Source organism: Callionymus lyra, chromosome 1 (genome assembly GCF_982586985.1).
Source record: "Callionymus lyra chromosome 1, fCalLyr1.hap1.1, whole genome shotgun sequence".
NCBI lineage: Eukaryota > Metazoa > Chordata > Actinopteri > Syngnathiformes > Callionymidae > Callionymus > Callionymus lyra.
Genome location: NC_141818.1, coordinates 49,629,752 through 49,646,500, shown reverse-complemented (window position 1 = coordinate 49,646,500; position 16,749 = coordinate 49,629,752). Strand labels below are relative to the sequence as shown.

The following is a 16,749-nucleotide window of genomic DNA, read 5'->3' as shown; positions in this document are numbered from 1 at the left end:
CGACTCATGCCGAAACACACGCTCACACACACACACACACACACACACACACACACACACACACACACACACACACACACACACACACACACACACACACACACTCGCACACAAACCATCATCGGTGGACCGGGGTCAAAGGTCGACGGCTACAGACACTGGAGAAGCAGAGATTAAAAAGGAAGCGTCCGGTCACACATGCGACAACATGCAGCTGTTGTGTGCATGCAGCACGACAATCTTCACACGGACACACACTCGTTATTTAAATGCTACATCTGTAGTATAACAGCCGTGTGGGATGCAGAAGAAAAAAACACAAAAAGAAATATTCACAGCTTCACAATGGAAAAATAGTTTCTCCGCCCGTGGAAGTCTCCGTGTAGAAAAATAACAGTGTGTGTGACGATGAACGCAGCGCAGCGAGGAAAAGGTTGTGTCACTCCAGCGGAAGCTACATCTCGAGAGGTCAAGAAGGTCAAACATCCAACACTCATGACTGACGGGAGGAGGCGGGGAAGCAGCGCGTGTAGTGTCGCCGTCCGAACACTAGAGGGAGACATTTGGTGAGCGCCGCCACAGCAGAGGTTCAACATGCGCGTTTCAAAGGAACTCGGGATTTCTTTTAAAAGGCCTTTCAAGACGTTATTCACTGGGATAAACGAAACGCTTGCGTACAGTTTGCTCTGGCTGTCGACTAGTGATGACGTCACTTCATTTAATTTCGTTCTTTCTTAATTTACTTTTTATAAAATAAAATAATAACTTTTAAAAGTCAAATTAACTTTGTGAGTGTGCTTCAACTCCAAATGCACAATAAGTAACTGTATTAATTTGATTTATCATTGTAGAATAACTTTTAGAAGAACAATAAACGATACGTCAGTGACGTCACTTCCTCTGATTGGCTGAGTGGCGCGGCGTTATTTTTATTAAATTTAATAGTTGTTATTACTGTCAACGTTGACGTTCTGACGTTGATATGAAGTTTAATTCCTTAATAGAAATGATAAAAATTAAAATATCCTGGCGTCAGTCCTATCGTGACGTCATCACCAGGAACGCAACTGTGTACATTTCTGAAAAGCACATTATTCTCTTTAAAAAAAAAGAGAAAGATTTAAACTCTTGTTTGGTTCATGCCTAGAAGATAAAGAAGAATTGGCAACACTATCTGTTCTCTCCATAAACTCTCTTATAAATACATTAATTTGAAAGACATTCATTTAAATCGACACCTGAAGATGAAACGTATATTAAACCTGGGATCTTGTAAAGAATAGGTTTATTTTGAATTTAAAGGGTTAAAACTGTTTTTTTAGATTTTAGAATTTCAAGTTATTTAAAAAAAAAAAAAAAGTATGGGCGAGTTGCTAATGTTTTTAAGTCCTACATCAAATTATGAACTAATATATATACTTTCTTCTTCTAAACAAAAATCTCAATAAGTTAATTGGTAAAGTATCTCCTCCATACTATACCTTATAAAAGTACTATTTTCTAATATACAGACGTACACGATATATGTGCATCCTCACATGTTGTGGCTGTTACAAATACACTGGTTCTTTAAGTCAACCTTTTTTTTTTCACCGCGGACCTGTTTAGTGTCAGTAGAATGTTTTGGGAAAACAGTTAAACTAATAATACTAACTAATAATTAGTTTACAGGTTCATGCTTTTGAGTCAATAGAACAAAAGTTATATCAATTATTATTTTTCTTTTCTGTGTGTTAACATACGGTGGGTTTTGTGCTCTAAGAGTGACATCACAAATGACATCACTCAAAACCCATGCAGGAGCCAAGTTCTCAAGCAGGTTCCCACGACAGGAGAGCGAGGGTTGTTCAGTGACACCTAAGAGATGTGCTGAGATCTGGAAAAGTTGACCAGAGAAAACGGTTAACTAGTCGCGGGGTTTTCGCTCTCAGGATGTGATGTCATCAAGAGGCGACCCCACCTGTACGTCTCCTATGAGAAGGAAGAAAGTCTTGGCGCTCGAGTAAGTAGACCGGAATTCCCCATCATGCCTTGCACCCCTATCTATGATCGTATCTGTAGTTTTTAGGATTTTCTCCTCGGATGCGGTTTGATGACATCACAACTTCAGAATCGGCAGTGCTCAAACTAGTTTCAAGGTATCAAAAGATTTGTAAACGTGTGGAGTCGGCCTTCAGGTTCAAAAGGCACCCGGGGTCTCGGTTCGGTCCTGAGGCGGGACTCGCCCGCCGACGATGCGTCCGGTGGCGCGCTAGCATGCTAAAGCCTGGGAGCTAAGCCGCAGTCATGCAGGGTAAAGCGTCGGAAGTTTGTCCTCCGATCACACGACAGAACACGAACGACAGCACAGAGACATCAGCTCCTCTATGTCACACTTCTGTAAATGCTACATCTCTTTTTTTCTTCTTTTTTTTCCCCCTCCTCGACTCCGGTGGCTTCATGCAGCCGAGGAACGCGATCCCGACCAGCAACACATCCTCATGCACACGCCGCCTCCAACCGCCCTCAGTTTATCAGCTCGTCCTGGTTCTGTTCACACTCTGTCAGGACGCTCCTGGGACCGGTCAAGACTTGCAGGGCGGTCGTTTCTTCTGGGGGTCTTTCCCGCTGGACTCACTCCCCCATCAGGCAGGAAGTCTGGGCTCGATCTTCAGGGACAGCTCGTACAGCGTGTCTTCGTCCATGATCAGGGTTTTGTCCAAGAGATACTGCGTCACCTGGCGCCGGACACAGTGTCCAGACTTGTTAGCAACGTTGAGATTCATCCGTTCATCCATCCATCCATCCATCCATCCATCCATCCATCCATCCATCAATCCATCCATCCATCCATCCATCCATCCATCCATCCATCCATCCATCCATCCATCCATCCATCCATCCATCAATCAGGCAATTTATTTTAAAAAAGAAAAAAGTTTTAATGTGAGTCCCTTCTAAGTAGTTAATTAAGAAAGTAGTTAAGTAAGTAAGTAGGTAGTTAAGTAAGTAAGTTGGTAGTTAAGTAAGAAAGTAGTTAAGTAAGTATGTAGGTAGTTAAGTAAGTATGTAGTTAAGTAAGTAAGTAAGTAGTTAAGTAAGTATGTAGTTAAGTAAGTAAGTAAGAAAGTAGTTAAGTAAGTACGTAAGTAAGTAAGTAGTTAAGTAAGTAAGTAAGTAGTTAAGTAAGTATGTAGTTAAGTAAGTAAGTAAGTAGTTAAGTAAGTATGTAGTTAAGTAAGTAAGTAAGAAAGTAGTTAAGTAAGTACGTAAGTAAGTAAGTAGTTAAGTAAGTAAGTAAGTAGTTAAGTAAGTAGTTAAGTAAGTAAGTAGGTAGTTAAGTAAGTATGTAGTTAAGTAAGTAAGTAAGTAGTTAAGTAAGTATGTAGTTAAGTAAGTAAATAAGAAAGTAGTTAAGTAAGTAGTTAAGTAAGTAAGTAGGTAGTTAAGTAAGTATGTAGTTAAGTAAGTAGTTAAGTAAGTATGTAGTTAAGTAAGTAAGTAAGAAAGTAGTTAAGTAAGTAAGTAAGTAAGTAAGTAGTTAAGTAAGTAAGTAGGTAGTTAAGTAAGAAAATAGTTAAGTAAGAAAGAAGTTAAGTAAGTAAGTAGTTAAGTAAGTAAGTAAGTAAGTAGTTAAGTAAGTAAGTAGTTAAGTAAGTAAGTAGTTAAGTAAGAAAGTAGTTGAGTAAGAAAGTAGTAAAGTAAGTAAGTAGTTGTGTGTGTGTGCACATGTGCTATTGTTGATACAGTTGTTTATTTTTGTCTTTATTTCATTATCATTTTTTAGTTAAGGTTAATTATTTAATTTCATTATTGTTTTTTATTGTAAATATTAATTATTATTGCCTTTGTTATCATTTAAATATGTACTCTATGTACTTTTTGTTTTAATATAATGTGTGAGTATGTTTAATAATTTTTGTGAACAAAAAACATGTGAAATGAAAGTAAATATTAAAGTGTATCTTAAATACACAACTTTCCTAGTCGTGTAGCTCTTATTTTGAAAGGTATATTAAGGAAGTACCTTAGCTTGATGCTCTATTCTGTACGGGGTCTGCTGGAACTGCCGGATCTCCCGGATGATGTGGGAGATCTGAAGAAATAAAAGTCTTGTGTTCACGGTCGTTCTCTGCGAGATGTTTCTTTCTTTACTCACCATCCTCATTTTGGAGAAGTTGACCAGACCCTCCTCGGTGAAGTTGGGGGTCCCCTCCTCGATGAAGGCCAGATCCGTCAGGTACATCCCCAGGTAGGGCACGCAGGGGGGGTTGCAGCTGGACACACACACACCCATGTGAGCACCATATGACTCCATAACATCAACACACGAAGAAAAACCTACTTCTTCAAAGTTTCCCTCAGATTCTTGAAGCGTCCCTCGGACGACACCGTCTTCTGCAGCTTGTCCATGAGCGCCTTAGTCTGCGGGAGAACCAGAACCAGAACCATCAAGGACTGTTCCAGGATAGTGTCACATGTCGGGATGGATTTTTATGGAAGTTTGTCAGTGCCATCAGAATATTGAACGGTTGAATCTAACAAATAACATACAATAATATATAAAATCAATCTTGTTCTCAAAATGAACACATAGAGTTTGATATTCCTTATCCAGTAATTACAAAATAAATGCTCTAAATTCAATATATTTTTAAATGATAGCCTTTTAATTTTAACATAAAAACGTTGGTATAATAATGTCATCTTACCAGACTAATCCAGTCGAGCACTGAGTCACTCGCTCTACTGTTCAATTCACACCGAGATGTAAAACTATCAAAAAGTTACAAATTGCCTGAATTTTACTTTGGAATCCGCAATGATGGATTCTATTGTTTTTTTTTTACATAGTCATGTGATCGTCTGTGCGACGCATGATTGGCTGGAAGTTCGATCAATTAGCTCGGTGCTCTGTTGTTATTGTCTGGTGACTCTATTATACTAACGTTTTTACATTGAATTTTAAAATATTATGGATTAAAAAATATTGAATTTTTATTTTTGGAATTAGAATATTAAACTCTTTGTGTAAAAAAGTTTTTACTTTCAAACTATTAACATTTAAATTCAATTATTAAAAACAAATTCAACCTTTAAATATACAAATTATTAATTTCAATTATCCATATAAAAGAAACAAAAAAAACATTTGAATAAATTTGAGTTTCACGTCTCAATATTTTGTTAAATTTAACTTTTGAATATTCTGATGACACAAATCTTATCCTTATATTGATATTTGTCATGATTGGCTGAAAGTTTAATCAAGTAGATCGGTGCTCTGTTGGTATTGTCTGGTGACTCTATTATACCAACGTTTTTATATTGAATTTAAAAGGCTACAAATTAAAAAACATTGAATTTATAATAAAAAAAAAAGTTTGGTTAATCGGAACAAGGATATCAAACTCTATGTGTAAAAATGTTTTTAATTTTTTTAAATTTTAAAACTTAATTTAAAATATCAAGTTCAACCCTTCCATATGGATCTGAATCCCTGATCTACTCCCGTCCACCTGGCACCTGCTTGCTGATCTTGGCCCAGGTCTTCTTCAGCCGGTAGATGGCGCTGCGGTTGAGCGCCGAGGTGATCTCCAGCACGCCGTTGTAGTTGTTGAGGCAGCGGCAGATGTCGGCCACCGCCACCCACTTCTCGATGGAGTTGGCCCTGGAGCCCACGTCGGTGTGGGTCATGATCTGAGACGCCACCAGGTTGCTCATCTGGTCACCGTGGCAACGACAAAAGGGATGAGCCGGCGCCGCACGGACACGACGACGAAGGCGGTAAAGACTCACGTCGTTGAAGTGTTGACTGGTTTTCATGATGTACGGCGTGCGCTCGTTCTTGTCCACCTTCATCCAACCCTGACCCAGGAACTCCCTGCGAGAGACATGGTCGTCAAGATCCTTGAGAGTCACGAACGAAGGTGTTTTCCAGCAGGACTGACTCGTAAGGAATGCTCCGGAAGATGATGTGATCCAGCAGAGTGATCTGCTCCGCCAGCTCCATCGCCGACAGCGACTCGAAACACTCGGCCTTCGGACAGTCGGCCTTGAACACGAAGACGAGTCGGAGGTGAGATTAAGAGTTACTTATTACTTAAATAACATTTTATTTTATTTTATTTTATCAACTTAAATAACATTTTATTTTATTCATTTATTTACATGTTTAATAATTACATTAAATTATGTTTCATATTGAAAGGTTTATTTTGTGTTTACATCAATATTTGAAAAAAAAAATATTTGTACATAAAAAGGTTGACATTTATTTATTTAAATATATATATATATATTAAATGTTTTGTTTGTTGTTTAACAAATATAATTATATTAGATATTCTAATTCCGATAATTAAAAAATTAATTTTCTAAATATTAATATTTAGAATAGTTTTAAAGCAAAAACTTTTTTTTACACATAGAGTTTGATATTCTAATTCCAAAAATATATATTTTATATTAAATATTTTTTTTAATTCATAGCATTTCAAATTCAATATAAAAATGTTGGTATAACAGAGTAACTTGATCGAACTCTCAGCCAATCATGCGACACACAGACGATCATGTGACGATGTCTCTTCAACATGGCGTCTCCCAAAGCATTGCTAACACAGAACTAATGCTAGTTTGGATTTCAAAGTAAGAGCTCGGTGCTCGATTGCATTGGTCTGGAAGAATTCACTGTTACACCAGCATTTTATATTGAATTTATTTGAATATCGTCACATGGTCTCACCATCTGCAGGATGTCTTCGATCCTCAGCTGCGCGTCGTCCTGTTCGTCCTGAGAGAGGGCGCTAGAGAGGCAGAGTGAGAGTGAGTGTGTGTGTGTGTGTGTGTGTGTGTGCGCGCAGGTGTGTGTTGTGTACTTGAGGATGTTGGCCGTAGCTTTCCTCTCCTGAGGAAGAAGGTCTGGATCTCGCAGAACTTCCTCCAGCAGACAAACCACCGACATCTTCAGGTCCCCGATCATCTCGAAGTCCTGCAGGAAACACATTCAGACTCGTTCTCACGACGACATTAACCAGAGCATGAACCAGTGAATCACTGTGAGGAAGTATTTACTGATGCAACAGTTATGAGGGAAGAGAAGGAATAATGTTGGAAGAAATGAAGCGAGTGAGTTGGTAAATATATATATATGCTGAAGAAATGAATGGATGAGTGAGTGAAGAGAAGCAATAATGTTCATCTCTAAGAAAGAGAACTGTGAGTAAAATGTGAGTTAACTTTGAATTAACTGCGAGGTAACTCTGTGTTAACTGTGAGTTAAATGTGAGTTAACTCTGATTTAACTGTGAGTTAACTGTGAGTTAACTGTGAGTTAACTGTGAGGTAACTTTGAATTAACTGTGAGTTAACTGTGATTTAACTGTGAGTTAAATGTGAGTTAACTGAAGGTTAACTGTAAGTTAACTGTGAGTTAACTGTGAGTTAACTGTGGGTTAACTCAGAGTTAGCAGTGGAGCGTCTCTCTAACCACAGTCTTGACCCGACAGGTGCTGGTACCTGCGAGTGCTTGGAGACCCAGTGACGCAGCACGTTCAGAACTCTGTTGGTCGCAGCTCGACGGATGATGAACTCTTTGTCACACGTTCTCTCGCTGCTGCTGAAGACTGAAAACAACACACAACAAACACACAACAAACACATTTTCTCCATTGTAAAATCATTTTTTTCACGTTCTGGCAGAAATATTTGGGTGTCAATTTTCCTAAGAATTTGTTCTACATTCTGTCAGAATTATTTTGGGGAGTACATTTTCTCCATTGAAAAAAAAAAAATTGTCCGAATTATTTTGATATTTATTATAAAATGTTATAATATTTTCTCCATTGTAGAAAAATGTTGGTTAGGTTCTGTCAAAATGATTTGAGGTCTAAATGTATGTGGTATTTTAAAAATGAGTGACAGCATTTGTGTTGTGTTCTGTCAGAATAATTTTGGGGAGTACATTTTCTTAATTGTGACAAAATTTATGTCGCGTTCTGTCAGAAATATTTGGGTGTAAATTTATCTTGTTTTACGTTCTCTTATTATTATTATTATTATTATTTTGGGACTACATTTTCTCTAGATTTTTCCTCATAATTCCGCTAAAATAAAGTGTTGGTCTGTTTGAATCTTTAAACAAATAATGATGATTTAAGATAGTTTTCTCTTTACAAACACATTTTGGGTGAAAAAAATGTTTTTTTTATTCACTAAATCCAAAATATCAAACATTTATTTGAAATAATATTCCATTTAAATGTCAAAATAACTAACTGTACTCATACATAATTAACTAGTCATTAAAAAAGCAAAATCAATATCAATTAAATGTTAAATTAAATAAACATTTTTGATTTTGAGTATATATATATATATATCTTCTCCATTGTAGCAAAATGTGTTACGTTCTGTCAAAATTATTTTAGATGATTCTTTTTCTACATTTTCACAGAATCTGTTACACACTGTCAGAATCATTTTGAAAATACATTTTCTACATTGCAAAATAACTTGCGTTGCGTTCTGTCAGATATATTCTGGGTGTAAATAATCTCCATTTTAAAAGAATATCGGTCACATTCTGCCACTATTGTTTTGGGGAACATTTTTTCCTTGCAAAAAACTGTTATAATCTACAAGTGTTATTTTGGGGCCATTTTCCTGTCCACACGAACACACACTGTGTTCTTCTGTCAGTATTATTTGGGGATAAGTTGTGTACATACCCTAGGATATCATTGTAAAAAAAAAAAAGTACATGAATATATGAAGCTTATCGTCTCGTTTCTACTTCAGAATCATTACAAACGCCTTCAGATAACCTTGAGTTCTACGTCACGTTAGCGCTCAAGCTAGCTGTTGAACCTAAACCAAAAACGTTTCTAACCAGGAACTCGTTGTTAACCAGTATCCCGGGTCGCTTGCCTGCGATCGATAACAAGCCGGGGGATTTACGTTACATTCATATTCATGGTCATCCAGGAAGTCTGGGCTTCTTCGCTCAGGCCGCTGCCCCCACGACAACCTATTCCCACGCGTACGTTTCACTGAAACTCTCCGTTAAACTCTATCATTGTTGGTCTGAACAACATCTCGTGTGTTACTGAAACGGATACGTTTTTTTTGGAAGCTTAGTTTGGAAACTAATCGAATTTGGGGCGAGGGTTTGGAAAAGGTTTGAGTCGGTAAATAAGGGATCGGAGGACGGAGAGCAGGTACCTGGCGGTGGACCGTGTCCTGCTGCTGCCGTGGCGATGGCAAAAGCAGAAGCAGGAGAGACGGCGCAGCGGGAGTTTTCTCCAGACTGAACTGCAGAAACACATGTTACTGTCAACTTCTGCCGCTCCTCTGGACAAACCTAAACGACATTTCTGTCAGAATTAATATAGAAATAAATCAATAATTTGTGTCAAAAAAAAAAAAAAAAAATTAACATTAAAATGTGATATTTCTGGCCTCAAAGTTAATTTGATGTTACATAAAGACAAAGTGAGTCTCTGGCTCTATCCTGGAGCGACGACGTGGTGGTGTGTGGTGGAGTTGGCGGCGTTTCCTACCCCCGGGCTGCCGGTAGCGGAGGTGTCGTGGCGTGGACGGGGAGCGAGACGGCGACATGTCTCCGGCGTCGCTGCCTTGAGGAGACTCGGGGATGATCTTCTCCAGCGACACTGACTCCAGGACGGCTAGACGAGCACAGAGAGGGAAGAGGAGGATGGTTTACGTTCGATTTACTTCAGGTTATTTCATACCATTTCCTTTTGTTGTTGCTTTTTTATAATTAGTTCACAATATAAAGTAACACAAAAAAAGTATTGAGACAAATTGATATTGAAGAGAAAAACGTATATTTGTTCTCAATTGTTAAATAATTTGTTTTATGTTCCAACAGAAATATTTTAAGGCTACATTTCCTCCATTGTAATATAATGTATTTTGTGTTCTTTTAGAATTATTTTAGGTCTAAATGTCTGTGTGTTAAATAAAAAAAGATTAAGCATTTTATTCTGAAGAATGTAGTACATTAAATGAAAACAAATTAAAAAACACTGTTAATATTTTTTCAAATCATGTTTTTTCACCCCTAAAATTTATATTTATTAATTTTTTTAATCAATTAAATTATTTGAAAAATAATAACAAATAACACCTTTCAATAAAGAAAGTATTGGGTTAAATTACATTGAATTAAATTATTTGAAAATAAAATTGAATTAAATTATTTGACAAAATAATTAAATTCTTAAAAAACATTGAAAAAAGAGTCATATATATATATATATATATATATATATATGCCACACACACATACTGTATATGTATCTCCAGATATCATTTTAAGTACATCCTACATTGATGTATGTTTAATACATGTTTTAATTTCTAGTATAAAAATGTTAGTATAATAGTGTCACCAAACAATATCGAAAGAATACTACTATTACTACTAGTAATACTAGTACGAGTACTTGATCGAACAGATATACTTCCATACATAGTATCTTTCATACATTTTCTATGATTGAAAAGTACTTTTTACCTGTTAATCCGAGGCCAAAACACAGATAAATATATTCATTATTTACTCCTGTAAACGTGTGTACTTGTGAATATTTAAGACGTTAAAAAACATAGAATAATTCATATTTTTTTGTTTTCCTGCTACAATGAACCGTCAGGGAGCGACAGGTTTTACAAAGTCAAGCCTCAAAGCACGAATCCCTGAGTTCATCGATGCTAACGCGTCGCTTGGTCGTTATCGCGGCACATTTGTCAGCGAGTACCAGGAACACGTGTCGCTGCAGGAATTAGAACAAAAGGTCAAACGCCCTTTGAAGACCAACCACGCGGCTCACGCTGACCTCCGCGGCTCGTATTAAAAATTCGCCGTAACTCGGCGTACGCCTGCATGCCGACGACGCTGGGCTTGACCTCGCCTGGGAAGACGCGGCGTCACCTTTGCCTCGTCTACCATCCAACGCCACCATCTGACGCGGGAGCGGCTCGGAGACCGAGATAACGATGGAACCGCTGAGGACTTCACGGCGTGTTTGACACGGACGTTCCTTGAAAGCTGCTAATGAGGCACCGTATGTAAATCAGTGGTCAGCGCACGTTTAGCATCGGTAGTCACGGGTCAGAACCAGGCACTTGACCCACCAGTCCTAGCAGCCGATGAAGAGTCAACCAATCACATCTTTGGAACGGCAGGGAGGTCCAAAAGCGAGGGGACTGGACTAGTCGATTCGGACAAATGGTGACCTGAGCGGCTGCAGTTACGCTTTGCCGCCCAGCCACCATTGACCTAACAACATAGAATTTAAATAGAGTATTCCAGCGACCAATCGTTCATCGCTCGATAGAGAAGTGTTCAAAAGGCATGATGGGAGTTCACTGTTTTGTTGGTACAAAGTAAGGTGGTTGTGGTAATTAGTGTGTCCCGGTTCTTTGGTGGTACTTAAGTTTATCTGCTGGTTTAATAAATGATCCGTTTTTGTAACAAAGCGAACAAAGCTTCGTTATATTTGCACAGAAACTAATATAGGAAACGAACCACGGAATACATGCCCTTGGACTCTACATAGTCCAAATGCGTAATTTGGAACTTTCTTGAACTCCCTTGACCTGGATGAAGAGGAACGGACTCGGATATCTCTGGACCACTGAATACACTGAACTATCTAACTCGTGAAGACTGTGGTGTTTACCTCGGCGGATGCTTCGTCGCAGCTTCCCACAGAAGGGGTCCACCTTCAGGATTTCCTCTCCGTTGGCAGTCTGGCTCGGACTCTGGTCCGGAGACGTGGGGACCGGGGGAGGCTGGTCCTGCACCTGCTTGGAGTTACCGGGAGGAGGCGAGGTGGACGAGGGAGGCGACGAGGGCGTGGGGGTCTGCGGGGTCTGGGCCGACGTGGGGCTGCTGGCCGCGGACTGGGACGCCGCATGGTTGCCCGCCGGATTGCCCAGAGGACTGGTCAGGTCCAGACCTCCCACTCGGGCGGTGACCGGGGAGTGGAGGGACAGCTTACGCGTCCTGACGGGGGAGGAGGTCCGGGAGTGGATGGAGTGGGGGGGCGGGGAGGAGAACTTGCGGCAGAGACGGGGGGATTTGTCGTTGGCGTGCTCGCCGGCTCGGTTGTTCTGGTTGGTGGCGAAGAAAAGCTCCAAGGACCTGTGGAAGTGAAGCCACATCAATAAGGGATATTAAAACCAATAAAGAGAGAGAGGAGCGGAGGGACGTGTGCGGCAGTTTCCCGTTTCTACCAAAAGTCCAATTAGCTTCTCCAGTCCTGTCGGATCCGTTTTTATTTCAGGGGTTATTAAGGATAACCTGAGACGTTTCGTTGCTGTTGCATTTCAAACTGGCTCCTAATGAGAACGTTCAGGTTTGGCTACAGTCTTGAGTTTGAGGTTAAACTCTAGAGCTTATGAAGCGGTTTGAAGACATGTCGAACCTCACTGGATAAATAATTCTATGGTGACAAAAATAGGGGTGAAAAACATGATTTGAAAAAATGGAAACAGTGTTTTTTCATTTGTTTTCATTTCATTTGCTAATTTTATTTTAGTATAAAATACTTAATTTGTTTTGAATAAAAAATGAAATACGATAATTTGTTTATTGAAAGATAGATTTTTCTTTCATTATTAAAAAAAAAGATTTTTTTTTTTATTTAATAGGCGAGGAAATAAAACATTGCAATAAGAAATAAATGGTTAAATTCAATTATTATTCTTCCATAGAGTCAAGTTACAAAATGCACTTCAATCGATTTTAAATTATTCAAATGTACATTTTTAAACATGAATGTTTTGTATGGAAATTATTTATTTTTGGAAAAAATAAATTTCTCACTATGTCAGACTAATGAGAAATGGTTACATTTAAAGAAAAAATTAAGTTGTTGGTTTATTTTACATTTACTAATGTATTTATTTATTCATTTTGTCAGAGATTTGTTAATTTATGCTCCGAACTAGTTGTATGGCTTTTTATATTTTTTAAATGGCATAATGTTGACTGTACTTCAAAAAATGAAAAATAAAAAATAACCAGAAGTGTAAACAAAATTCTCCTTTAAAAATGTTGGATTCATTTTATTGATAAAATAATGCACTTGATACAGATTTCAGAGTGTAATTTTGTTAGATTAGATTCTTATTCAAGCTAGTCTTACATGATCTTGTTTATTATTTTTGAATGTGGCGTCAGATTTTATGTGATTTATATGCTCTTTTTGGTAGTTAGAGTCCATACAGCGTAACTTTACCACCACATAACAAATAACGTAGAAGAGGCATTTGTGTCGCATAGAAAGAGAAAATCAATCATTTGATTTTCTGTTGAATGGTTTCTTACTGTCGGGGAAATGTTTTAAATATAAAATACTCGGTTATGTTAAGATTTGGCTACGTTTTCTTGAAAATCTTACATTTTTGAAGGAACTTTCACACTAAATGCTACACGCTAGCAGGGCGTAGCTAAAAAGCTAACAGTGCTAGCTTGTTGGTTCCAAGTAGGCGGAGACGATGGATGCCGACGATACGAGTCAAAGCGGAATTTGTTTGTCGATGGAGAAAAAACAAAAAGATCATTCGGATGAAGTTTGAGTCTCAGAGAATGAAAAGACGATTACGTTTTTAAGCGAAGGAACTTCGATGCTACTTGCTAGCTTAGCTAAAAGCTAACAGTGCTAACCAAAGCAACTCTTTGTAAAATATTGAAAATGTATTAATTACAAAAAAGGGGGATTATGTCAATTATGTTACGTTTCTTTAGCAGGTTTAACATCAAAACATCTTGACTCAGATGTTAGTTTTTTTTTTGTAGATATTCCTTGTGTTTCATCTGATTTATATCATTGAATTACTACGTTAATAATGTCAGAATATATTGATAATATGATTAAATAGAGGAGAAACATTAGTGTCAACATGCAAATATTAACTTGTGGCTTGAGCTCCGGGTCACAGAGAAGAATCGAGCATTCAGGGTCAGAAAGAGAAGAAGAAGAAGAAGAAACATGCGGAGAGAAGATGGAGCCGACATGCTCAAAGTCATGCATCAGAGTCAGGAGAAGGAGAGAGAGAAGGAGAGAGAGAAGGAGAGAGAGAAGGAGAGACAGAAGGAGAGAGAGAAGGAGAGAGAGAAGGACAGAGAGAAGGAGAGAGAGAAGGAGAGACAGAAGGAGAGAGAGAAGGAGAGAGAGAAGGAGAGAGATGGTTACTTGGAGTGATCCATGTTTATCTTCTTCATCTTCAGGCTGAAGTCGGGACAGATGGATGAGATGGACAGACGCTCTAATGAGTGGAACTGAGCCCTGAGGAACACGGAGAAGAACAGGGATGGTCCACAGGTGAACATGTGGAAATGGATGATCGGAGAGAGAGGGAGAGAGAGAGAGAGAGAGACAGAGAGAGAGAGAGAGAGAGAGAGAGACAGAGAGAAAGAGAGGGAGAGACAGATATCATAGTTCTTTAATAAAGTGTATGAAATAAAATAACAAAATACTTAAATTGTTGTTGCAATTTAACGTCCGTCCACTAGATGGCAGCGGTCATTACATCCTCCACAGATAAAGACAACAATAAAATCCTGACTGAGGACAAGAGGATACAGTGACTCCAGCAGCCTTTAAAGCTGATGTTTGGACATATTTTGGTTTGAAAACAAATGAAAGCAGTTACGACTTCGTGATATTTACTCTGTTTATTTGGCTTCGTGATTATAAACTTTGGTAATTTGAGCGTAAATCTAACCAATCACAGAAGGCAACACACAATGTTAACCAATCAGAAGCAACTTGGGAAGGTCTTTGTGTCGCTGACTATCTTTCATAACACAACGGTGCTGACATCGCCGAGCTGCACTTTAATCTATTGTATCTATTGATTTATTAATTGTTATTATTGATTTTATTCATCAATTGATTGTAGATTTCACTAAGTTTATATGTTTTGGATAAAATAAAATGGCAGGTTTAAGATGCAAATACCTAATTGATTGCCAAATACATCTTCTAAAAAAATTATTGATTTTTAAAGCCTCATATTTTAGCTAAGACGAGTATGAGTCGTTGTCCAGGACGACAGATTTATGATGCTAAATAAATAGCAACAAAAACAAGTGCATTAATGTTGGTTAAAAATTAAAGTAGGTCAATGTGACCGATAAGTGTTGAAGATATTAAGATAAGATAAGGGACAGAACTGATGGATGCCAACGACACGAGTAAGACTGGAATTATTTTGATGGAAAAACAAACACAGAGATCAGTCGGACGAGTTGAGCCTCAAACGATGAAAAGATTATTTTTAAATGAATCCTCTTACTTCCTGTTAGGTGACATTTTTTTGTTCCGTGACTTGAACTATGTTTTGTTTCCTTGTGTGATTGAATTTGACTCCTTGATACAATAGATAGAAACTATTAATTCATTAATGTATTCATTTACAACGTTGTGTTGCCCTTGTTAGCTTAGCTTAGCTTTCATTCTGCGGGGGACTGTAGCACCCCGTAACACTTATTATCTCAATATATTATAAAAATGAGAATCTCAATTCTATGAATCTACTGATAAATAAATAACAAATCTATTATTTCTAAGGAAAAATTAAGACATTTAAAGACAGGAAAACATTGAAATACTGTATATAAATAAATGTCTCAAAGATGCTCTTGTTATATATATGATGGTGGAACTCAAACCAAAATGGCTGCCGTGAACATTTTACATTATCGTGTGTTAGCTTTGAGACGTGTGGGCACACACACACACACACACACACACACATGGATACACACAGAAATACACAGATACGCACACACACATGGATACACACACAAAAAGACACAAACTTCTATACACACATAGACACACTTGGATACACATGGATACACACACACACAAACACATTGATACACACACACAGACACACATGGATACACACACACACACACATGGATACACACACACATGGATACACACACACAGACAGACATGGATACACACACACACACATGGCTACACACACACTTGTATACACACAGACAGACACAAATGTATACAAGCACACACATGGATACACACACTTGTATACACACTTATACAGACACACTTGGATACACACACACAGAGACACACACTTGGATACACACAGACACGCACACTCACACATGGATACACACACACATGGATAGACACACAGAGAGACACACACAGAGACACACTTACATAGACACACTTGGATACACACACACATGGGTACACACACACACACAGAGACACACACTTGGATACAGAGTTACACAGACACACTTGGATACATACACACACAGAGACACACAATTGGATACAGACTTACACCGACACACATGGACACATACACACACAGAGACACACTTAAAGACAAAAGGATACACATACACAGACACACATGGATACATACACACACAGAGACACACAATTGGATACAGACTTACACCGACACACATGGACACATACAGACACAGAGACACACTTAAAGACACAAGGATACACATACACAGACACATGGATACAAACACACACAGAGACACACTTAAAGACACAAGGATACACATACACAGACACATGGATACACACACACACACAGACACTCTTAAAGACACAAGGATACACATACACAGACACATGGATACACACACACAATAGGTTTTATTTGAAAAAAATGGCAGGTTTAAGACTCAAATAATTAATTTACTGCCATATAAATCTTCAATTTTCT

The 16,749-nt window shown here is 38.2% G+C and overlaps 1 protein-coding gene across 1 annotated transcript in view; it reads right to left on the bottom strand.

Moving 5' to 3' along the window:
- Positions 1–1,270: 1,270 nt before the first annotated feature.
- LOC148090018 (ras-specific guanine nucleotide-releasing factor 2-like) overlaps positions 1,271–16,749 on the bottom strand; it is a 41,497-nt gene continuing 26,018 nt past the window's right edge. Inside the window, exons 10-22 of the mRNA XM_087790327.1 lie at positions 14,211–14,303; positions 11,691–12,154; positions 9,543–9,668; positions 9,205–9,294; positions 7,501–7,607; positions 6,728–6,973; positions 5,931–6,034; positions 5,779–5,863; positions 5,506–5,703; positions 4,325–4,404; positions 4,139–4,256; positions 4,007–4,075; positions 1,271–2,717 (exon numbers count right to left, since the gene is read on the bottom strand). Coding sequence (XP_087646453.1) covers positions 2,625–2,717; positions 4,007–4,075; positions 4,139–4,256; positions 4,325–4,404; positions 5,506–5,703; positions 5,779–5,863; positions 5,931–6,034; positions 6,728–6,973; positions 7,501–7,607; positions 9,205–9,294; positions 9,543–9,668; positions 11,691–12,154; positions 14,211–14,303 — 1,873 coding nt within the window. The 3' untranslated portion in view covers positions 1,271–2,624. The remainder of the gene's footprint in view (positions 2,718–4,006; positions 4,076–4,138; positions 4,257–4,324; positions 4,405–5,505; positions 5,704–5,778; positions 5,864–5,930; positions 6,035–6,727; positions 6,974–7,500; positions 7,608–9,204; positions 9,295–9,542; positions 9,669–11,690; positions 12,155–14,210; positions 14,304–16,749) is intronic.